Source organism: Salmo trutta, chromosome 25 (genome assembly GCF_901001165.1).
Source record: "Salmo trutta chromosome 25, fSalTru1.1, whole genome shotgun sequence".
Taxonomy (NCBI): Eukaryota; Metazoa; Chordata; class Actinopteri; order Salmoniformes; family Salmonidae; genus Salmo; species Salmo trutta.
In genome coordinates, this window is record NC_042981.1 from 28,440,589 (window position 1) to 28,465,901 (window position 25,313).

At 44.0% G+C, this 25,313-nt stretch overlaps 1 protein-coding gene across 5 annotated transcripts in view; it reads left to right on the forward strand.

Moving 5' to 3' along the window:
- Positions 1-24,439, forward strand: part of esrrb (estrogen-related receptor beta) — a 68,358-nt gene extending 43,919 nt beyond the window's left edge. For all 5 annotated transcript variants that reach the window (XM_029713534.1, XM_029713535.1, XM_029713532.1 and 2 more), the window contains 3 exons: positions 409-570; positions 12,070-12,339; positions 21,051-24,439. In XM_029713534.1, coding sequence (XP_029569394.1) covers positions 409-570; positions 12,070-12,339; positions 21,051-21,295 — 677 coding nt within the window. In that variant the 3' untranslated portion in view covers positions 21,296-24,439. The remainder of the gene's footprint in view (positions 1-408; positions 571-12,069; positions 12,340-21,050) is intronic.
- The last annotated feature ends 874 nt before the right edge of the window (positions 24,440-25,313 follow it).

Consider the following 25,313-nt stretch of genomic DNA (forward strand, 5'->3'; position numbering starts at 1 on the left):
ACAGCTCTACCCCTCCCCACTGACCTACCCCTCCCCACAGCCGTCTCCCAGTCCACATTCAGTTAAAGCATTCATTTTATTTAGACCAGACTCTCTGTTGTCTGTATAGGTGTATTTCCATGGGAGAGCAGTACTAGAGAATATAGGCCAGACAGGCATTGTTCTGGACACAGCTGAGTTATGACAGGTCTCAGAGTGGATGACCGATATTAAACAGTGACTGGGTTCTTAGAGATAGGAGTCCCAGTAACACCATCTCACATAATGCTGAATGTAGAATACGTCATAATTGTACTTGTGTGTTCTTCCATGTAAGTACTGTGTGTATCTAAGACTACAGTACCTGTTTGTGCATCACAGTAATGTGACCTTTGACTGTTGTTTTGACCACCTCTGCTTCCTCCTCAGTCACAAAGATAGTGTCCCACCTGCTGGTGGCCGAGCCAGAGAAGATCTACGCCATGCCTGACCCCACCATGCCTGAGAGTGACATCAAGGCCCTGACCACGCTGTGTGACCTGGCTGACCGGGAGCTGGTGGTCATCATTGGCTGGGCCAAGCATATCCCAGGTACGCCCACCCATCTACAGCCACTGCACTAACTGAACACCATAGAACCATATACACTGAGTGTACAAAACATTAAGGGCACCTTCCTAATATTGAGTTGCACCCCCTTTTGCATTCAGAACAGCCTCAATTCATCGGGCATGGACTCTACAAGGTGTTGAAAGCGTTCCACAGGGATGCTGGCCCATGTTGACTCCAATGCTTCCCACAGTTGTGTCAAGTTGGCTGGGTGTCCGTTGGGTGGTGGACCATTCTAGATTCACAGGAAACTGTTGAGCGTGAAAAACCCAGCAGCATTGCAGTTCTTGACACTACCATACCCTGTTCAAATGCACTTCAATCTTTTGTCTTGCCCATTCACCCTGAATGGCACACATACACAATCCATGTCTCAGTTGTCTCAAGGATTTCTTTAACCTGTCTCCTCCCCTTCATCTACACTGATTGAAGTGGATTTAACAGGTGACATCAATAAGGTATCATAGCTTTCACCTTGATTCACTTGGTCAGACTGGGTCATGAAAAGAGCAGGTGTACATTCAGTGCATAACACCATTACCTCATGATCACATATAACATACTGGGTAGTTTTAAAACCAACACATGATAGCAGTTTAGATACAGGACCAGCCATTCATTTTGACTGGTACAATCTGACGTCACGATTAGTCCTGGTCAGTTCACACACACACACACGTATGCATGCACAGTCTCACAAATACGCATACAAATGCAGATAATTAATGTCAGAAGCTAGCATGGAGATAGGGCCAAAATGGAGACCATTTTAAAAGAATCAAATCTATAGAGTCCAGCTAAAATCCCTACTCTGATTGGGGAGGGGCTGCAGCCCTGGTGTCAATATATACCATAACCACAGGGGAGATTTAGAGCAGAGCACAGGACCCTCCCTCTGAAACAAGACTGATCACACACACACACACACACACACACACACACACACACACACACACACACACACACACACACACACACACACACACACACACACACACATACATGCACATACACACACATACACACATACACACATACATACACATACACACACACACACGTACATGCACATACACACACACACATACATGCACATACACACACATACACACATACACACATACATACACATGCACACACACACACACACACACACACACACACACATACACACACACACACTTCAATGTAATTTTTGATAAGCATAATCATGTTTCTCTACTCCAGTGTGATAGACAAGGTGTTAGGTTTTGAGATGCTGTTGAATTAAGGATGCCACATTCTATGTCAGCAGAGATTCTGCTCCCTTCTAGAGTTTTCTCCTGATTCTGACAGTCAACACATTGCTTAGTGACTCTTTTTGCAACCGGAGCAAATTCTGGCTGATCTTGAGGTTGACCCTCATAACTCCAGAACATTATAGCATGCTAGGCGTTGAGAGGTAACACACTAAATGACTGTGTCCCTCAGTGTAGCCTCTGTTATGTAGCCTCTGTTATGCAGCCTCTGTTATGCAGCCTCTGTTATGTAGCCTCTGTTATGCAGGCTCTGTTATGCAGCCTCTGTTATGCAGCCTCTGTTATGCAGCCTCTGTTATGCAGCCTCTGTTATGTAGCCTCTGTTATGCAGGCTCTGTTATGCAGCCTCTGTTATGCAGCCTCTGTTATGCAGCTTCTCTGTGCCCTCGTCTTCTCATCAGCATAACAGACGTGTGTCTGAGCTGACAGCAGCTGCAGATGCCCTGCTGTAGTTTAAGCTGGGCCTCTCCTGGTTCTCACCTTGCGTGCAGGACATGTAGGAGTGAGAACTGTACTGTACCTGGACAGACAGGTGTTCCAGTATTTATCAGAAGAGGAGAGGTGTAGTAGTCAGCTACAGATCTATTAAGGAGATTAGGCCTTTCTCATCCAAACTGTTCGGTACAGCCCATTGTTAGCAGTGCATTGTCAGCAGGGGGAGAGTTTAGCCAAGGAGCTTACCCAGGACTGGATTACCCTGACCCAATAACACAGTCCCTTCCATCTACCTGGCCCAAACAAGCCAGCCAGGTACACTACCTCTGGCTAGAATATACAGAGAAACACTACTGTTCACCTCTGGCAATCTGCAGGGGCGTAGTATAATACAGAGAATATTCTAGAATTCTCTTCAAATGATTGAATAACTATAAAAGTAGATGAGGAGGAGTTGAATCAGTTTGATTAGCGGTAGGCTACACTCTATTGTCAACTGTAAGGTTGTCAGGGCCTTTGCCCCCCTGTGTTGACGTACAGGACAGTAAACATGGCGCGCTAACTACAGTGCTTTGTATGTCAAAGCTTTTAAGTGCTGTGTTAATACAATTATCGTAGCCTGCATTGTACAGTGGATAGTTGACTAATCTTAATTGGATTTGCCATGCCTGGTCTGACAACAAGCCCATCATTCTGAATGACTCCATAATGATTGTTTAACCCAAAACCCAGCTGGAAGGCAGACTGCCTGACATTTCTAAATGTGTGGAAATGCTTGGCTTTTCATAGTACTACTGGAGTACTGCACAAGCTGCAGCGAGATGATTGAACCTAAGTAGATTATTCTGATCTGCCTGTGTACACACGCACACACACACATGCACACACACACACGCACTCACACGCACTTTTATCTCTTACCGATTGTTTATATTTACCTGACTACTGGAGTCAACAACAACAACAACTTATTGCATTCAGGGGTCACACATTTCAATTACAGAGTCTAAATCCATTTTTTTTTTAAAATCATGAATAAAACACAGTGTCACTGCTATGATGTAATTTACAACCTTTATGATTGTTTGACTACCCCAAAATACGCCATAAAGTCGTCAAATTAGAATGAAAAGGGAGACTGAAACTGTAACTCCTAAGCTCCCCTGTTCTCCCCTTGGTGAGCTCTGTATTAGGTCACTCCCTCTACACCAGCCATGAAATGGCTGCATAATTGAGTTGTACATGGCTGAACCTGATCAGAGATGGTTCACTGGCTGACTGAGACTCCATGCTCTAATACTCCATGCACCAATGGCACCCCAGGGCAGTCTAGCACAGACACAGAGCACAGAGAACCATATTTTTCTCCCCATCCACTCTCTCTGGGTGGAAAAGAGAGGGAGAAAACGGCTGATTGCATTTTGATAGATTTTTTGGCCTTTGGCAATGGAATTAAAAAGATTAACAGTTCATTATGAAGTGGGCCACATTGATTAGGACATTGACAGATGGGCAATGACCAAAGTCCAAAGGTAACCATTTACACATCAAGAAGATTGGCACTTAAGTTCTCCCAATTGATTTTTCATTGCCCCTTTTCTCGGCTAACATTTGAAAAAGTGTTTTAAAAGTGCTGTAATTGGCCGTGGAGTAGAGCTAACCTAGTCTAATTGGAGGGTGATTGAGGAACAGCAAAGCGGTACTATTAGCTTCCGTGAACAGTATCATTCTCTCACAAGATCCCATATCAATTTGGTGTGTTATCTCTCTAATGTATGGTCTAGAAATACACTTCAATTAACATACTACAGTAGAATTGTAGTTCTACTGTAGCCACACTGAGGATCTCAACCACAGGATTTGACTAACACAATGCGTAGATAGACTTAATAATTGTTAGTCAATAGTCCTCACGCTGTAGTCAGTGTACTGTCAGTAGACTGAGTTGACCTATCAGGAAGCAAGTTGGTGTTGCAGATGCCTGGCCCAGTTTGCTGTTATCAGCTCTGATGACCTGGTCCTCTAATGACAGCCTTTACTTTAAATCTGTTACTGATTAATTAGTGATCATTATGAGGCTGTGGATGCCAGTGTCTCTGCTCCAGATAGAGCCAGCAGCAACAGAGGGAGGGAGGAGGCTAATATGGCGCTGGGCTGACGGGGACTGGGGCTGGATCACGGTCATTAAGGCCAGTGTTTGGGGACAATGAGTGATGACTTGCTTCTAAGGTGCCCCCTCCCCCAAGCTGCATTTCTCTGTGTCCAAGTGGTTTAGGAGGAACTTAGGCAGCCCAATTCTCTTTTTTTCCCACTAATTGTTTTTTTGGACCAATCACATCAGATCTTTTCACGTCAGATTTTTTTCAGAGCTGATCTGATCAGTGACAAAAATATCAGAATTGGGCTGCCTGTCTAAACACAGCCTAGTCTCCACATGGCTATGACCTCTGTGTCTCCTTAACATGTTTCCCTCCTTTAGAGTGGTGATGGTCGCTTGGAGGGGGGCACTGCTGAACCCCCCCCCCACAACCCCTCCAAAACTACCCCCAGCCCCTAATCCAGGAACAGTGTGAACCATGTGGAATCTGCCATGCATGCCACTTGTGCAGGAGGGTTTCATTGTTAGAGGCAGATGTTTGTCATCTGCTGTTTCCAGGGTTGGAATGTTTTCCGATGGGAATTCTGTGGCGTGATTCTGTGGGTTCACTGAGTGCTGGATGGTCTCCTCTTGCGGTTTGTGTCTAGTCCACAGACCTAAACCTGGTTGGGTTCATTGTCTTTTTGCATGTTTCAATAGGAATGTAGAACACACTCCATATCCTAATATTATACATTTTGTAAGAAATTTCGTGGAATAACAATATTTTTCAAATTTGTTCAGTCTAAGACAAAACCCAGAATGGCAATTGTCTTTTATCAAATGCAATTGTAGATTTTTGCTTTGCAGTTACACCCAAACAGCCTAATGAATTGGCCTGGTTCTTGTTCTTATTTATTAATGGTCTTTGGGGATTATCAATCAAATCTACTTGATTCAATTCCAGCCTGTTAGCTCAGTATACAGACGCCATTGGTCATGTAGCTTATGTTTAGTTGTTAGCGGTGAACAAGGCAGTGATGTTTAGGAGATATCACGCCTCTGGTATGTGTGTGCTCCCTACACACTCCCTCCTCCTCCCCCACACCCCTCCTCCCCCACACCCCTCCTCCCCCACAGCCCCCTCTGGGTTTTTTTGTGTTGCTTTGCCATTAAATTGTGAAATCTACTTACTGTGTTGCCAGGCTGATCCTACTCAAGCTGCGTAATCTTCTTGTAATAGAGTGTGAATACTGCCGGGCAATACATCAGCACCTCATCAGTGTACTTTATTAAATACAGACACCAACAGACAGCTCTTAGTATATTCAATTTACTCTCTGACGTAGACTTCAACACACCAGATAAAGATAGATTGAGCAATCAGGTGGATGCTGAGGCCTGAACCCAGGCAGACAGGCAGGCGAGGGAGCACCATGCAGTGGGGGCTGGGAGATTGAGATGGGGGTGTATCAGATAAGTCTAGGCTGGGAAGGGGACAGGGAGAGAGGAAGGAGAGAGGAAGGAGAGAAGAAGTAGAAAGGCAGGGAGGGAGACAGGGAGAGAGGAAGGAGAGAGGAAGGAAAGAGGCAGGGAGGCAGGGAAAGAAGCAGGGAGTGAAGCAGGGAGGCAGGCAGGGAGAGAGGCAGGGAGAGATACAGGGAGGCAAGCAAGGAGAGAGGCAGGGAGAGAGGCAGGGAGGCAGGCTGGGAGGAAGGCAGGGAGAGAGTCAGGGAGGCAGGCAGGGAGAGAAGCAGGGAGGCTGGCAGGGAGAGAGGCAGGGAGAGAGGCAGGGAGAGAGGCAGGCAGGCAGGGAGAGAGGCAGGGAGGCAGGCAGGGGTGTTTAAAGGTAGGAAAGGGACATCAACCAGGAACAGAGAAGGGGGATTCCTTTGTTTTGTTACCATGCTACAAAATGTCATCAGTTTAAATGAGTAGTTACCAGCAAACCGAGCATCAAATGCATTTTATATTTTGATATACATGGTTAACGTCATCAGGGTATAAATAGTATTAATAATCTGCAGTGAGGAAGTCCTTCAGAGAGCTGATGATGTGCCTTTAGACATTGTCAGCTAGGCTCTAGCTGTCCGTCCCTCATTAAGCCGTGTTGCTGGTTGGCAGCAGAGATAAATGATGTGTAATTATGTGAATGAATAAAGTCAGAATCCTCCTGGTCTTTGGGCTAAACAGAGATATATAACGCCAAACGAGGGCTGTGGGACCCTTGGGACGGCTAAATACTCCCGAGCCGGGGTCACGGGGTCAGGGGGTGCAGATTAAGACAAGGGGATTACTGTATTCAACGTTATACAACCTCATAACGTTCACAGGCCGCTGGTCAAATCACCCATTCCCAGCTACTTACAATGGGATAATGGTCTGGTTATCATCTTAAAAGTAGAGATAGCTGGCGCTTCAGAAAAGTGAGAGCACTGAACCGTTTAGTCATAGTTTTAACCTGCAAAACAGAATTGAATTAATTCATTGTCTATCATCCAGCTATATGTGACTTTTTAAACCGATTTCCACTGCTGAAATTCAAGATGTACTGAATTGTATTTGTAACATCATATATGACAGGGTAGTTTGTGTGATGTGTGGGGCAATATGTATCCAGTGAAGGCTTGCAGCGGGCTGACTTGAGCTGTGTGTTGAACGTGTGGCCGAGGTTCAGGGTAAATTATTTATGTCAAGCACAGCAATTTATTACCAAGCAGCTATTGATTGGGTCCCCCTGGCGCTGTCATGTAAATTCAGGAAGAATCATGGCCGGCAGCTGCAGTTTACACACACACACACACACACACACACACACACACACACACACACACACACACACACACACACACACACACACACACACACACACACACACACACACACAAGCACGCCAATACACACTGGCGCACAAACACGCACAAACACACATGGCCACTAACATGGCCGCACACACAGACGTAAATACTCACATACACACACAGGCTTGCACACACATTAGAATCAAAATGACCACACGGCTTTGCTTCTGCTCCAGTCCGTTTGGTATCAAATAAATGTAGTTTTATCAACCTTAAGACCAATGTATAACTGATCAGGACATATCATTAACAGCACAGCTTCTTGTAATAAACATTTTGAGATTATTTAAATAAGAATGTATCTGTCACTGAAATAAAAGTAGTAGATTTGGGGATGTTTTAAAAAACTGTTTCTGAAATAAGAGCTTTGATGAGCTAGCTGGACCTCTGTGATTTTTAGGGCTAGTATTGCTCAAACTGGAGCCTGGAGAGCACTAGACTTGGCTGAGGTGAGATTGCCGTTGGGCAAAAGTCTTCAGGGCTTGCTTGTCCTTCTGATAGCTAGCCATGATAGATCAGCCCCTGTCCAGCGAGAATTACTCTCTCTCTCTCTATTCCTCTCCATCTCTCTCTCCACACTCTATCTTTCTCTTTCTTCCTTTCCCTCCATCCCTCTTTCTCTCACTCTTTGGTTCCCCATCCATCCCTCCCTCCCTCTGTCTCTTTCCTTTCATCGCTCTCCCTCAATCCCCATCTCTCTCCATGCCTCTCTCGCTCTCTGTCTCTCTCTCTCTGTCTGTCTGTTCAGTAGTTTGATTGAGGGTGAAATACGAGGGGGCTGCAGCTGGAGGGGGCCACCATGCCTCGTAATTACATCTCTTTTTATGACCCGTACTAATGGGCCTCTGGGAGAGGGAAACAATAATAAATTAATAGAATATGAACTCCCGCTCAACAGAAATCTTCAGCGTTTAATTTTGGGCCGTCCTCTGCTCTGGCAGATGAAATGCCACCCTGATTATTCTGACGAGTGGTGGACCCAGAGGCAGCCGGCGCGGGGTGGCCTGCCTGGTCTGCCGGAGATATGTTGGAGATATGTCGGATGGGGATTTTGTCTCCCCCCCCAACTGGCTCTTTACTGTTGTATCCACAATAACAAGCTAAGAATCATAAGATAAACCAAAACATATTTCTACATGTGTTTGTCTCTATAGGATTAACAGATGAGAGCTTAGAGGACAGAGAAATGAGACTGTAACAGGGCTGTTTTGACAGGGATATTGTTTGAGTATGCAAATTCAATATAGATAAGTCAGGCCAAATGTAAGGGAGCAGATCAGGACAAGCTGAGGGAAATGATCTGCCAAGGAAAACAGATTTATTCCTGTGTTATGACTCTCATATGTGATTTATACAAAATATGGCAGTGAAACCCTATTCTAGATTTGCCTTTATCAGCTAGAGAGACCGGCCAAGCTTGTCAATGTTGTTGAAACCATTTCAAGTGGCCGTGTTTATTGAGCTCCATAAACACAAGCAACAAACTGGTGTGATTTTATACTATGCCAAGCCAAGGACAGGGCTCCTTGTAAGAACACAGCTGCGGCATGAAGTGAATTAGTCTACTGTTGAAATCAGTCATGGTCTTCAGTGTCTGGACAAGAGGCGAGAAGAGAACATGTTCCCTGTTCACAGCCACCACATGTCTATCTGTCACCCTCTGTAATCCCAGGGAGAGACATTTCTCCTGGGGACCTCTTGTCCACATGTAAGGAGAAGGTACATTGTGGTTCAATTGTGATACAGCTTAGATGATTCACTAAAACAAACTGTATGTTGAAGTTCCCTTGTGTTTAGTGGATCAAAGAAATACTACATTGTAATGTAATTCAAATGTTCTAATGTTAAAGCACTATTCTCTCATAACTTCACAATTCCCTATTTGAAAGCTTCCTTAATCAAATAATAAAATAAATAAAGATCTCAGAAATGCCTTTCTTGCCCTCTGCTAGCTTACTCACCCAGTGGACTCAGCAGCCGAGTGGAAAAGGGCCTTCAACCACACAGACAGTTCTTTCAGATTTGGTCAATATTGTGTCATGTTTGGTCAAATCCCACCAAGGCAGTGGTGTGGAAATGAAGATGTAAATATTGATATTTCATTAGAGGAAATCACCCACTCCGACGGCACTTAACCGGGCCGCCTTTGGAGCGCGGCGGCCAGAGTGCCATGTGACCTGCGGAGTCGGCAAGTCACTTCATTACTCGATTAAATTGAGTGGAAAACGGCAAGGCAACGACACGAGATTCCATTTGGAGCCATAATTTAGGCCCTGAAGAGAGACAGAGCAGGGGGAAAACACCTCCTCTCCATCTCACAACACCAGATTCAATTCAAGGACTTTTAACGTCAAACGTAATTGCAGGCTGCTGTGTTCAGTGTGTGCATATTGCTGAGAGGTGTCTGGTATAACAGAGGAATTCTGCATTCTCTCGTACAAATCTAGAACAAGTTCTTTCCCTGTGCTGTCACATTGAGGGCAAGGTGTTTGTTCCGCTTGAGTCCTCCTTGGCATTAAAAGTGTGCACAAAGCTTGGGCTGTGATTGCAATGCCAACCTGACGCAGCAATCAGGCTGCACCTTGTCTACACTTGCGTGACAATTTCCTTGCGGTCAGTCCAGATTCTGTCTCACTAATGGCAAGGTACGCCTACTCCAGTGCAGACAGGGATTTATAATGCATTCTGAGGTGTGGTTGCACAGGAACCTGCACTAACCTGGACTTGTGGCTTCCTCCTACAATGATATGAATATGTGCTCCTAGTAGATTTGGTAAAGTGTCTGTATTTTGCTGGTCCTGTTTGTGGTTCACATACCCCTGGCCACCCGGGTTGCCCTGCCCTGCCCTGCCCTGGGCCCTGCACCTGTCTCTGTCTCCGTCTCTGTTTGATCAGCCTCCATTCTACTGACTATTGATTCCCCTTCGCATTGTGAAGGCCCTCACATTACGATCGCAATCTGTTAATGAATGTATCCTCCAGCTCTCCCCTGCTGTGGTCATCACTACGATAAGGGAAATTGAACTCTCAGGTAGCCCCTTTCCTCTCTCTCTCTCTCTCTCTCTCTCTCTCTCTCTCTCTCTATCTCTCTATCTGTTTTTCCTTCTGTTTCTATCCCCCCTCTCTCTTTATCTGTCTCTCTTCCTCTCTCCCTCTTTCTCACCCGTATGTGTGTGTGTCCACCACAGTGTCAGGGCTGGGGAGATAAACATCACCCTGGAACTCTGTCCCAATGATATAATTTATATTTAAGAGAAAACATCTGGAGGAGGTGTGGTGAGCGGCCTGGTCAATATTGTAATCTATCGCCTCTTAATCACCTGGGAGAAGATAGTATTGCAACAGTAAACTTGTAAAAGCAATCATTTTAATCAGGCGACGTCGGAGAGGGCTAAAATGTTGTCAGAATGGGGCGCCGTGGGCCCGCTAGACCAGGACAGGAGGGATTGTGGGGGAGGAGGGGATGCGCCCAGTTTATTGACCACTGAAGGGTAGTAAGGGGGAAAAGGGATGAGATGGCTATCTGTTCCTCTCTTCTGTCCACATCCTCTTTCTCCTTTTAATTTGTCTGAATTCCCTCACCTCATCTTCAGAGAATCTGTGTGGATGGTTGTTTCTTTGTCCATATGTAGAGGTAGCAGTAGCATCCTGTGTGTTTGAAGGCATACGTGTGGGGGTGCTGCGATTTGTTTTGGGGGGGTATATCAGTATATATATATTTTGGGGGGGAGTAGGGGGGTATATCGGCTATATCAGTCCGCTAATACAGGACTATTAAAGGCCCAGTGCACTACTTTTGTCAATTTTGTCAATATATATATATTTTTTTAATTCAGAATTTTCAATGGGTGCTGCTATGTTAGAAGGGTGAAATTGCAGTGATCCAGACAACTTCATCTCATCCAGCTGCTGTCAGGAATGGGGACAGGATTTCTGCACCTATCCGGTGTATGTGACAATAAAACATCATTATTTTCTTCTTTTTTTAAGCAGGCCTTTAGGGCAGGGTGGCTCCCATGACCCCTCGCTGTGTGTGTGTGTGTGTGTGCGTGTGTGCGAGCGTGCATGTGTGTGTTGTGTGTACGTTTTCATTACCTCCCCCAGCGCGGCACTGAGTGTGTGTCATGTCCTCGACCCTTCCAATGAGGATCTGTCTCAGTGCTAATCCCACCAATAGCAGTGTGACAGGAAACAAGGGCTGACCAGACGGCTTTGTGTCTCCCAGACCTTTGCACCGATTTACTGTCTTCACTTACAGTAAAGCCCACTGGAGTGCTGTGACACCCATTTCAGAGAGGACCTTCTAGAGTGCATTTAAAATTAAACACCTCTCCTGCTAACATGTGCCGAGGCATGTAGTGTAGTCAGCCGGGGTGAAACCAACAACTCATGTTTTGGTTACTGATCAGATCTGTCCATGAGAAAAGACCTTGAAAGTGGACAGTACATCTTCGGCTTCACAGTGTTTTGATTAAAATAATCAGAGTGGCGTTGTTAACTTGTTGATGTTCTTTTAATAGTTCACCCTTTATTTGAGATAATTGCATTGATCTATTGACAAAGTGTGAATATAAAGAGCCCGTTTGATTCTTTTTCACTGTTTTCTATTTCATCTTAAGGGCAAAGCAGGAGCTGGAAATACCCACTCTTTCACACACACACGCACGCACACACACACACATACAAAAACACAATAAAACACACACACACACACATACAAACACACACACACACACACACATACAAACACAAAATGATATGAGTGCCAGTGCATTGTAGTGCAGGTAACGATTCTCTTCTGTCTCCTCAGGCTTCTCCACACTGTCCCTGGCAGACCAGATGAGCCTACTCCAGAGCGCCTGGATGGAGATCCTGATCCTGAGCATCGTGTTCCGCTCGCTGCCCTACGAGGACGAGCTGGTGTATGCAGAGGACTACATCATGGACGAGGAACACTCGCGGCTCACGGGCCTGCTCGACCTCTACGTGTCCATCCTGCAGCTCGTTCGCAAGTACAAGAAGCTGAAGGTGGAGAAGGAGGAGTTTGTTACCCTCAAGGCCATCGCTCTCGCCAACTCAGGTAGGACAATATACTCAGTATAGAGCGTAAATAAAATGGCAAACAGGGATGATAGGTGAATATCTGGATATTACATTCTTTACAAGGATTTGTAATTGATGCAATATTGAAAGAACAATTGATGTAAACAATGATTGCCCCTTACACTAAGTCTGAATTTGTCCTGCTAGGTGACCTAAACTGGGACATGCTTAAACCACCTGACCAAGTCCTAAAGCAATGGGACTCCCTAAATCTTTCTCAGATTATTACCAATCCCACAAGGTATGACTCCAAACACCCAGAAAAGGCTGCTCTCCTTGATGTTATCCTGACAAATAATCCTGATAGGTATCAGTCTGGTGTTTTCTGTAATGATCTTAGTGATCACTGTTTTATAGCCTGTGTTCGTAATGGCTGCTCAGTGAAACGACCTGTCCTGATTTGTCATAGACGGTTGCTAAACATATTTAATGAGCAGGCCTTCCTTCATGACCTGGCCTCTGTAAATTGGTATAGAATCAGCTTGATCACCTCTGTCGAAGACGCTTGGACCTTTTTTTTTTATATTTTCAGTGGTATTGTTAACAAACATGCTCCCATAAAGACATTTTGAATTAAAAACAGGTTCAGCCCCTGGTTTGACCGTGATCTGGCAGAGTTACTCCACCTCAAGAATTCCATTTGGCTAAAGGCTCGGCATATTCAGGCTGACTGGCTCTCGTTCAGGCAAATGAGAAATAAGTGCACTCAGGCTATCTGGAAGGCCAAAGTTAGTTACTTTAAGGAGCAGTTCTCTCTCTGTGGGTCTAACCCCAGGAAGTTCTGGAAAGACCTGGAGAATAAACCCTCCTCCCCACAGCTGTCCATGTCCCTTAATGTTGATGATGTACAGTTGAAGTCGGAAGTTTACATAAGCTTACGTTGGAGTCATTAAAACTTGTTTTTCAACCACTCCACAAATTTCTTGTTAACAAACTATAGCTTTGGCAAGTCGGTTAAGACATCTACTTTGTGCATGACACAAGTCATTTTTACAACAATTGTTTACAGACAGATTATTTCACTTATAAATCACTGTATCACAATTCCAGTGGGTCAGAAGTTTACATACACTAAGTTGACTGGGCCTTTAAACAGCTTGGAAAATTCCAGAAAATTATGTCATGACTTTAGAAGCTTCTGATAGGCTAATTGACATCATTTGAGTCAATTGGAGGTGTACCTGTGGATGTATTTCAAGGCTTACCTTCAAACTCAGTGCCTCTTTGCTTGACATCATGTGAAAATCAAAAGAAATCAGCTAAGACCTCAGACAAAAAAATTGTACACCTCCACAAGTCTGGTTCATCCTTGGGAGCAATTTCCAAACACCTGAAGGTACCACGTTCATCTGTACAAACAATAGTACGCAAGTATAAACACCATGGGACCACGCAGCTGTCATACTGCTCAGGAAGGAGACACATTCTGTCTCCTAGAGATGAATGTACTTTGCTGCAAAAAGTGCAAATCAATCCCAGAACAGCAAAGGACCTTGTGAAGATGCTAGAGGAAACCGGTGCAAAAGTATCTATATCCACAGTAAAACGAGTCCTATATCGACATAACCTGAAATGACGCTCAGCAAGGAAGAAGGCACTGCTCCAAAACCACCATAAAAAAGCCAGACTACGGTTTGCAACTGCACATGGGGACAAATATCGTACTTTTTGGAGAAATGTCCTCTGGTCTGATGAAACCAAAATAGAACAGTTTGGCCATAATGACCATCGTTATGTTTGGAGGAAAAGGGGGAGGCTTGCAAGCCGAAGAACACCATCCCAACCGTGAAGCACGTGGGTGACAGCATCATGTTGTGGGGGTGCATGGCTGCAGGAGGGACTGGTGCACTTCACAAAATAGATGGCATCATGAGGGAGGAAAATCATGTGGATATATTGAAGCAACATCTCAAGACATCAGTCAGGAAGTTAAAGCTTGGTCGCAAATGGGTCTTCCAAATGGACAATGACCCCAAGCATACTTCCAAAGTTGTCGCAAAATGGCTTAAGGACAACAAAGTCAAGGTATTGGAGTGGCCAAATCCCTGACCTCAGTCCTATAGAACATTTGTGGGCAGAACTGAAAAAGTGTGTGCGAGCAAGGAGGCCTACAAACCTGACTCAGTTACACCAGCTCTGTCAGGAGTATTGGGCCAAAATTCACCCAACTTATTGTGGGAAGCTTGTGGAAGGCTACCCGAAACATTTGACCCAAGTTAAACAATTTAAAGGCAATGCTACCAAATACCAATTGAGTGTATGTAAACTTCTGACCCACTGGGAATGTGATGAAAGAAATAAAAGCTGAAATAAATCATTCTCTCTACTACTATTATTCTGACATTTCACATTCTTAAAATAAAGTGGTGGTCCTAACTGACCTGAGACAGGGAATTTTTACGGGGATTAAATGTCAGGAATTGTGAAAAACTGAGTTTAAATGTATTTGGCTAAGGTGTATGTAAACCTCTGACTTCAACTGTATATAGCTAGGCGTCCTCATCTAAAATAATCCTAATTTATAAGACAGTTCTAGCCACAATAAGAATTAGCCACAACAGTGGACTTTGCGGTTAGCCTTCAAAATACAAGTATGGCATAATTCTACTATTTGTATTCATTTTTTTCATTTATTTTGAAGGCAAGCCACCTATTCCACTATTGTGCCTAATCCTTATTGTGGCTAGCTTCACAACACATACCCCGGTCCGGTCGAGCATCACTAGCTAGATGACGCTAGCTGACTGCTTTTAACGTTAGCTTTGGGCAAAAGGGTTAAGTAGCTGGCTAGCTATTTATTTTCATGAACTGAAGTTCAATTTCAATCGGCAAACAACAAGTGGAAACCTAGCTAATACTTACTCACAAGGATTCATAAATCATTGCTAAGAATAATGAAAATGACTGCAGTTACTACTGGTCATTCTTTTCAGGCTTGTTGTATTGGTGCTAGCTAGGTACCAAGCTAAAACTAGCTACCCCAGAAGTTGCAGTCGAAGAAATTATGCTTTATTACCAACGCGGTATTGTAAACACATCGTTTGTGGCCGGTGTTTGCTTGTTTGCAGACTTTTTTGTACAGCTTTGACAGTGCTACTGTATATTTTTTGACACGCAAACACCCAAACGGCCTTCCATAGTATGTATGTAGTGAAGCTAATAGCTGTGAAGCTATTACTGTGTAAGTCCGGTAGGGCAACATCTGAAAAATAGAGCACTTGGTAGTGTGTACCGGTGCTGGACCAGTAGTCCAGAGAACGGTTGATTGTCAAGGGCAATGAATTCCATTATCTTGGCTTTAATGGATTTCGCCTTTGAGTTGTCTCGCTGAAATTGTCTTACTCTTTCAAATGACTACTCGACTTGTTGACTACTCAATCCACACAGCAGACATTGTATGGTCTAAGTTAGGAATGCTGTGTTGCACGTGTAGCGCCAAATTTTACGTGGCGTTATTACGTCATGTACCTACGTTATATAGTTATGCACGGTAGCTTTGACATCGGTTTTTAACATTGGTGTTAAACTAGATATTGGGCCGATACCGATGTTGGCATTTTTAGCTAATAAAAATTCTGATATATTCACTGATATATCGTGCTCTAGTTGTTACTGACAAGGAGCTCTTTAATCACCACTTCATTAAGTCAGGATTCCTATTTGACTCAGCCATGCCTCCTTGCCCTTCCAACATTTCCTCATCTCCCACCCCTTCTAATGCAACTAACTTTTGATACAGTAGACCATTCCATTCTTGTGGGCCGGCTAAGGAGTATTGGTGCCTCTGAGGTGTCTTTGGCCTGGTATGCTAGGCCAGTGTATAAAGTGAGAACATCTGCTGTCTCAGCTACTGCCTGTCACCAAAGGAGTACCCCAAGGCTCAATCCTAGGCCCCATGCTCTTCTCAATTTAAATCAACAACATAGCTCAGGCAGTAGGAAGCTCTCTCATCCATTTATATGTAGATGATACAGTCTTGTACTCAGCTGGCCCCTCCCCGGATTTTGTGTTATACGCTCTACAACAAAGCTTCCTTAGTGTCCAACAAGCTTTCTCTGCCCTTAAACTTGTTCTGAACACCTCCAAAACAAAGGTCTTGTGGTAAGAAGAATGCCCCTCTCCCCACCGGTGTGATTACTACCTCTGAGGGTTTAGAGCTGGAGGTAGTCATCGCATACAAGTACTTGGGAGTATGGCTAGACGTTAGACTGTCCTTCTCTCAGCACATATCAAAGCTGCAGGCTGAGGTTAAATCTAGACTTTGTTTCCTCTATCTTAATCGCTCCTGTTTCATCCCAGCTGCCAAACTAACCCTGATTCAGATGACCATCCTACCCATGCTAGATTACAGAGATGTAATTTATAGATAGGCAGGTAAGGGTGCTCTTGAGTGGCTACATGTTCATTACCATTTGGCCGTCAGGTTTGCCACAAATGCTCCTTATAGGACACATCGCTGCACTCTATACTCCTCTGTAAACTTGTCATCTCTGTATCCCCGTCGCAAGACCCACTGGTTGATGCTTTTTGATAAAACCCTCTTAGGCCTCACTCCCCCCTATCTGAGATACCTACTGCAGCCCTCATCCTCCACATACAACACCTGTTCTGCCAGTCACATTCTGTTAAAGGTCCCCAAAGCACACACATCCCTGGGTTGCTCCTCTTTTCAGTTCACTGCACCTAGCAACTGGAACGAGCTGCAAAAACACTCAAACTGGACAGTCTTATCTCCATCTCTTCAGTCAAAGACTCAATCATGACACTATTACTGACAGTTGTGACTGCTTCGCGTGATGTATTGTTGTCTCTACCTTTTTGCCCTTTGTGCTGTTGTCTGTGCCCAATAATATTTGTACCGGGTTGTGTTGCTACCATGTTGTTGTCATGTTGTGTTGCTACCATGCTGTGTTGTTATGTGTTTCTGCCATCCTATGTTGTTGTCTTAGGTCTCTCTTTATGTGGTGTTATGGTGTCTCTTTTGTCAGGATGTGTGTTTTGTCCTAGTATATATATTTTTTATCCCAGCCCCCAACCCCGCAGGAGGCCTTTTGCCTTTTGGTAGGCCATCATTGTAAATAAGAATTTGTTCTTAACTGACTTGCCTAATGTAGTTAAAAAAGGTACAAAAATAACAAAATCATAAAAAATATATATAAAATTCCTAATTTAAGGTGATATTGTATTTATGCAACAAACAAAAAATATGTTTTGAAAATCACAGTATGATTTTTCAGTATTTTATGGACAATAGGATATTGTAAAATGGGCAATCACAAACAATATACACATGTAGTCAGTAATAATAATTGGGACTTTTTTTTGCTTTTTGTTGTCATTTTATGAATAAATCTAGTATTTATACATTTTAGGAAACGTTTCATTAATCTCAAAAAACGTTCATATATCAAATCTAGAGCAAGTGTTAGTTTCAAATGAACAAACTATTACTATTAAATTTGTTCTGAATTTTTAAAACACTTTTGCCACCACATCAAAAATTATGTTAGTGTTCCTTATGGGGTTCTTTTAAATTTAAAAACTAAAATTCTATTTACATTGCACAAATCCAGAAAACTGCTTCAAATTTTGTATTGGAATATTATCTTACTTGTGATAACAATGGTTCATCATTTGTATTTGTTAATATTCTCCATTACATTAATATACATGAATTTAATATGTTAAGTTTACATTTCTATATCTATGACCAAAATGTAATGTCAGGGTTTAAAGTAGAGTTGTTGACTTTACCCTTTAGTTTGGAGTGAGAGAGATAGGGAAGGAGGGAAGGACTGAGCTTTTAATTGAAAACCTTCCATGTTGTGATATTTCTCCATCCATCCCTCTCTATCTCCATAACAGTAGCTGCAGGGCACGCCAGCCATGGGAGATAAATTTAGCATTTCATTAGGAGCACAAGGCCTGTCAATAAAATGTGTTAAGTCGAATGGAATGAGTATCAGGGAGTGATGGGTCTCGTTTGTTCCAATGCAAAGACGGTACACTCGTATCGACAGGCTGCTTTTGAGAAGGCAGGGCTTGTCCCTCTCTGATCAATGCCTGGCTGGACCACGGGCGTGCTTTCTCTTTTTTTGTCAGGCTGACAAATGAAAATGCTGATGGTGGGCTTTGCTTTCACACGGCAGAGCTTTGTTGGGGGGTGGGGCAGGTGAGGTGTGGAAGGCGGGGGAGGGAGTGAGGCCTTGTGTCGGGGTGGGGAGGGGGCTGTCCGGAACGTTTGAGCAAGGTTTCTGTGAGATTCCTCTCTCGGGAGCCCCTCTGTCTGACAGCTGTGAAAATTCATAGCGATTGATTTTGTAATTAGCAGTTTATCAATGGGATCGACGTGGGCTCTCTGATGGATTGCAAGGAAATTGTTTCTTCAAAGTTGTTTTTTTAAAACCATTCCCTCCTCCAAAGCCTACATGCTGCTCTCTCTCTCTTTCTCTATCTATCCCTCTCTCTCTCTCTCTCTCTATCTCTCTATCTATCTATCTATCCCTCTCTCTCTCTCTCTCTCTCTCTCTCTCTCTCTCTCTCTCTCTCTCTCTCTCTCTCTTTCTCTATCCCTCTCTCTCTTTCTCTATCCCTCTCTCTCTCTTTCTCTATCCCTCTCTCTCTCTCTTTCTCTATCCCTCTCTCTCTCTTTCTCTATCCCTCTCTCTCTCTCTTTCTCTATCCCTCTCTCTCTCTTTCTCTATCCCTCTCTCTCTCTCTCTCTCTCCTCTCTCTCTCTTTCTCTATCCCTCTCTCTCTCTCTCTCTCTCTCTCTCTATCTATCCCTCTCTCTCTCTCTTTCTCTATCCCTCTCTCTCTCTCTATCTATCCCTCTATCTCTCTCCCTCTCTCTCTCAATCTCTATCTCACTCTATCCCTCTCTCTCTTTATCTATCTATCTATCTCTCTCTCTCTATATATATATATATATATCCCTCTCTCTCTCTCTCACTCTATCTACCCTTCTCTCTCTATCTATCTCTCTCTCTCTGACTATTGTTCTCTTTTTCTTCCCTTCTTGCCTGCACTTCACCCTGAGACCTTTGTCCCCTATGCTCACTCACTCTTGGGATCAGATCACTGTAATAGCTCAAATATCAAAGACACACACACACACTAATGTCTCTGATACATTTATTAGTTCTATGATTTATCACTGTAATTAAAATGCATTTAATTGCTAATAATTTGTCAGTGACTTGTCTATATTTCCTAATATCCTGTTTATCACTGACTGATCCTGTTTGACACAAACAGGAGATACAGTAGTCAGTTAGCTCTCTGAGTTCCTGGTGATTTTCCCTTTTGTTCTTCTATTCTGCTCACCCCCCCATTCACGACCTACTTCCGTTTACCGCTGTGGATTGGAAAGCGTCAGGGTGAGAAATGTCTCAAGGTCTTGGGCTTACAGTTGTTCCAGTCAATGAATTTAGGATGAAGTCTGAAATCTGTTTGCCTTTTATTGTCCCGCGTGGTGAAATATGCACCGCCAAGGTGAGACGAGTCAGGCGACCAATGACACGCCGTCTCACGAGTACCAGACACTGGTTAACCACTGAGATAACCACAACCCTAGTCTATCCCTGAGAGAGAGAGAGAGAGAGGAGAGAGAGAGAGAGAGAGAGAGAGAGAGAGAGAGAGAGAGAGAGAGAGAGAGAGAGAGAGAGAGAGAGAGAGAGGGGTGAAGCAAAGAGAGAGTGGGAGTGGGAGGCAGAGAGGGAGAGAGAGAAAAATGAAAAGTGTTGAAACATTCTGCACATGGATGAAGGAGTCATGAACAATGCAGAACACCACGGCACACCAGAGAGAGAGAGAGTGACTGCAATGAGTCAGAGAGAGAACCCGCCTCTGAGACTGAAAGAAGGTCAGGGAGGTTGTGGGCTAAAGAGTCCATATGAGACACATGGGGGTTGTTGTTGATTCAGTTTCACTGTTACAGTATGCCTACATACATGTAGTTACACAGGTTGGATCACAATTTATAGAATACATTTTGAATGATAATCAATCAGTCAAAATATGGTTTCCAGCTAGCTTAAGCACTGACAGTCCAATGATAATGTAATCAAATGTACAATAGTATATACTTTCATTCCACTCATTATTTGATCTAGATGTTTCTGTGGGAGAGGAGGGAGGAAATGAATCAAAATGTGAAGGAAGTATAATTTCCTTATTGAAGCTAGTTTACACCGTCCGATTCCCTGATGGAGTGTTTATAAGAAAACAGTCCTTTTGAACAGTGATGTGTTTAATGTGTGATCATTCACTGGGGTTTGGCTGCTATTCATTCCATTGTGTGCTCCAGGAATCAGCAGGATTACATTGATTTTCAGTCTCGTTGGTCAAAGGCCATATGAAAATCAAACCCAGGGCGCCAGGCAAAAAAAAAAGACATTAAGCTTTGTGTTTTTCTTTACATTCTGTTGTTTATCTTGTCACATTGTTAATTATGCTGATAACGTGTCCCATAGCTGACTCCACTGATAGATCAGTAGTCCCGGCCCAGCCATGTTTTACTTTAGTAAAAATACAATTGAGATGATGTGTTACTGTTTACAGAACTGCTTTACATTTCAATATATCGAGCAATGGTTTGTGTTGTGATTGTATCTCTGAAGATAGTAACATAAGACTCATGTTGAAGAGCCCTCTCTCACTGACCCTGTCCCTCCCTCTCCTCTCCAGACTCCATGCATATAGAGGACGTGGAGGCGGTGCAGAAGCTCCAGGATGCGCTCCACGAGGCTCTTCAGGACTACGAAAGCAGCCAGCACCAGGAGGACCCCCGGCGGGCAGGCAAGCTGCTCATGACCCTGCCCCTGCTGCGCCAGACCGCCACCAAGGCCGTGCAGCACTTTTACAGCATCAAAGTGCAGGGCAAGGTGCCCATGCACAAACTCTTCCTGGAGATGCTGGAGGCCAAGGTCTGATGGAGGAGCAGGTGCCCCCTGTGAAGGTGATGGGGACAGAGAGACATGGGCAGAAGGGACTCAGGACAGGAGAGGGACACCCTGCTGACTGAGACAGGAGACAGACTGACCTCTCTTGTTCTCCACCCCTTTGGACCCCAGACATTAAAAAAATTAAAATAAAGAAGAACAAATGCAAAACTTGGTTATAAGTATAAATATAAAATGATGCAGATTAATTTAAAATATATAAGAAATACTATGTACAGTAATAATTTTGTTTTGTTTATGGTCTGTGGTCATACTGTATGTGAAGGATCTCCCCCTCTCTATATCTTCAGAAGGAATCATTGCGGGCTCTTGATTAACATGGTTTCTAGTCAGAACCTCAAGACATCTCCAAATGTGTTCTGGTGACAACACACATGGCAACCACTATGAACAGACTCACTTGTCCAACAGTTATTTCACCTCCTGGACTTGACCAGGACATGTATATATTTATTAATAATGGAAAACTGAGTGTACAGTTAAGTCTGGTGAACCCGATGGCCATTTTCTCTCGTTCTCCTTCTTGGGGAAAAGAAAAAAAGAAAGAAATAATAAAATCAGTTACCTAAATGTGAGCTCTATTGATCTAAATGCCCTTGAATATACCTCTTCAGAGCAGTGAGCCGTGTGGTATGGATCTGTCTCAGACAGGAAGAAGACAAACTGGTCACATGACATGTTTAACCAAACTAGCGTAGGCAGGTAGTCAGTCGTCTTATTCTGTAGTAACTCAGCAATAAAGGGAGCCGTGCCGTGGCCAAGCCATGTTAAACCTCCACTACCCTCTCCTTCACAATGCTGCTGTCTGTCTGTCTGTCTGTCTGTCTGTCTGTCTGTCTGTCTGTCTGTCTGTCTGTCTGTCTGTCTGTCTGTCTGTCTGTCTGTCTGTCTGTCTGTCTGTCTGTCTGTCTGTCTGTCTGTCTGTCTGTCTGTCTGTCTGTCTGTCTGTCAGTCAGTCAGTCAGTCAGTCAGTCTGTCTGTCACTATAAGACCCATATGTGTGAGTGTGTGTCCCGGCAATGTAGATGTTTCTCCTCTGCAGATGTTGTTGTCAATGGTGCTCTATCTCAAACCCCACATTTGGTCATTGTTCAAGCCGATGGAAATTGCCTCTTGGCAACTGAGCGAATGACCTGATTTGGGCAGGGTGAAAGATGATGAGTGGGTTTGGGGCGGAGGTATCAAAGGATTTATGCTGAGTGGCAGAAGTCCAGGAGATTCCATGTTCAAACAATCAGAAGCCCATATGTCAAACACTCTATTTAGGGTCCTTTAAGCCCATGGCAGAATCCTCCCACACACAGGGCGCAAGGTACCCAGCATCTGCCATCACCATTTTAGAAGCTGCCGGTCTTTTTATAGCTGGGGCTGCCTTTATGGAGCTCCATCCAAACGGAGGTGAATGGCAGGTGCAGTGCAGTGATGTGTTGGTAGCTAGAGCTTCACACTGACTGGGGGTATTTTTAACCCAGAAGGAGGTTATTGCTGTAGCTGTCTGCCTGCTCTCTGCTGTGCTGCTCTGCCTCCCTCCAGGAGTACAGTAGACACGTGGAGCGCTGCTTGACTCCATGTTCACACAGTAGCTGTGGTCTAACACCTCCCAATAGGCCAGGAGACAGACAGGCATTCTTAAAGATGGCAATTCACCCCCTGAAGGTGCTCCTCTTGTGAGAAGCCATGCAGACAACAAAGTGTCAGCACGTTTCAAAGGGTAGCACCAGTCCCACAGTGTGTCTATACAAGGTGTGATCTCTGGTGGGAAAGTGAGTAGAGGGGCTCCATTCTCCCTGTGTGTAGGCAGGTCGTCCTCCATGGTGCATGCTGGGACCTGTAGTTCAGTACTGTAGACCCATGCTGCTCTTTGTTCTCAAAGGGAGAGAATGTGGTGGGAGGTGGATGATTATAGTGCTGACGTGATTTATGTGAAGTGATAAATTGTGGCACTGTCACAATATGATACTGTGATCAAATGAATCCCTGACATTGCAGACGGGATGGTCGCCACTCTGCTTGTAATATCATTGGCCAGTGTTAATCCAGCAGCACCCTCTTTTACTGCAGCCTGATTGGCCACTTAATGGAGGTTGACTACACACCCCAGCACCTAATCATCCAACTTGAACTAGCCGCTGTCTACTTAACAGGCTCCACTTTGGAGGGGGACAATGTAACGTGAGTTATTTTACTGTTGTGCAATACAAGGACCAATTCTGACTGAAACCATGCTGAAAGCATGCTTTTACTAAGATTTGGGACAATTTGATTAACATTTCAATATTACTCAAAATACCTCTAATCAAAAATAAATATCACAACTATATTTTCTTTGCTCGGCTGTAAAATACAAGTGTTTTAATGGACAAGTACAGATTACACACATCAAACAGTTTAGCCTAAGAACTTTTTGTAATGACGCAAAATTCCCACCCAACACGATGCAACGTAAACTCCAGGCACTTCCTCTCAATGCTTCACGTCTTACATTCAAACCCTGGTCCTATATAATGTGTATATATCTGAATGTCAATAGTTCCTGGACAGTAGCCTATACAGTAGGTTTGCCGAGTTACAACAGTTAAATATAAAGTAAAGTATGCAGCGTCCTGCTGACTACTACCTCATCACTATTGTCGATACGTTTGATTTCAAGACTTACTCTTCATCATCATCATCATCAAGACTGTATTGAAACATACCTGAGCCGTCCATGTTTCTATCAAAGATGTATTGTCTAGAAATGCTCCTGCCAAGATATTTGTAATTGTGGTCACCAGTAGTCTCTACCATCCATATATCTGTTTGTAAAGGTACAGCATGCTTAACGGTGACCTCATGAGTTGGCCATCAGTGGGTGTGACACCCATTTTGGTTATGAAGCGGGTACATGTTTTTATTAACATCAGTGTGTCAGAATTGGTCCCTTGATGATAAAATTGCAGTAAGGAACAGGTACTTTAAATGATTTCCTGCTCCTACATATAAATATTTATGGTGTGAATTATATCATTTGGCAACAGTGTACATTGATATCTCAGATTGTTAAATCATCAATATCTGTGTAACTTTTATGTTTTGATTTCCTAAAAGGAACAAATAATTAAATAACTCCCAGAAGTCTGTGATTCATTTCTTATCCCACTACACTGGTGATTATGTTGTGATGTTAAAAGAGCCCAAGCAAACCTCCAGAGTGGCGCAGCGGTCTAAGGCACTGCATCTCAGTGCAAGAGGCATCACTACAGTCCCTGGTTTGAATCCAGACTGTATCACATCCGGCTGTGATTTGGAGTCCCATAGGGAGGCGCACAATTGGCCAAGCGTCGTCCGGGTTTAGCCGGGGAAGGCCGTTGTTGAAATAAGAATTTGTTCTGACTTGCCTAGTTAAATAAAGGTAAACAAATATATATAATAATAATAATCACATAGTAGTATTGAGAAATAGTGCATTTATAAAGTCACATTTGTGAAGATGAGGGCTCATCTTTATTAATAATATCATTAGACTCAGAAAGAGGATCAGACAGAATACATCTATTTCTATGTATCAACCATGTGCTGTATGACATTTGGCCTTCATCCATGTTTTACTCTGTCACGTCTAGGCTAGGCTAGGCTAGGCTACTTACTCATTCAGCTTGCAGAGTAACCTTAACCCTAACTCCATCCTCCCCTCAGTGTATTTACCCAATCTGCAGAGACACTAGCATGCTGCTCGTCCACAGGGTTTACAGACACTCAGATTGTGATTGACTTAATGCTGTGAGTTCAAGAACGTGAGAGCAGAGAGCAGCAGTCCCAGCAGACACCGGGACTGGCCACCGGCGACGGGCAGATGAGCTAACAGCCCCAGCCTCCACTGAGCCAGACCAGGAGCTGTGGATGTGAACCATAGAAAATGCTTCCGTCACAGAAAACAGGCAGACACGCTAGCACTACAGGGGAAGGGGGGGGGGGGGGGGGGGACTGGGATGGGAGGGGAGGGGAGTTG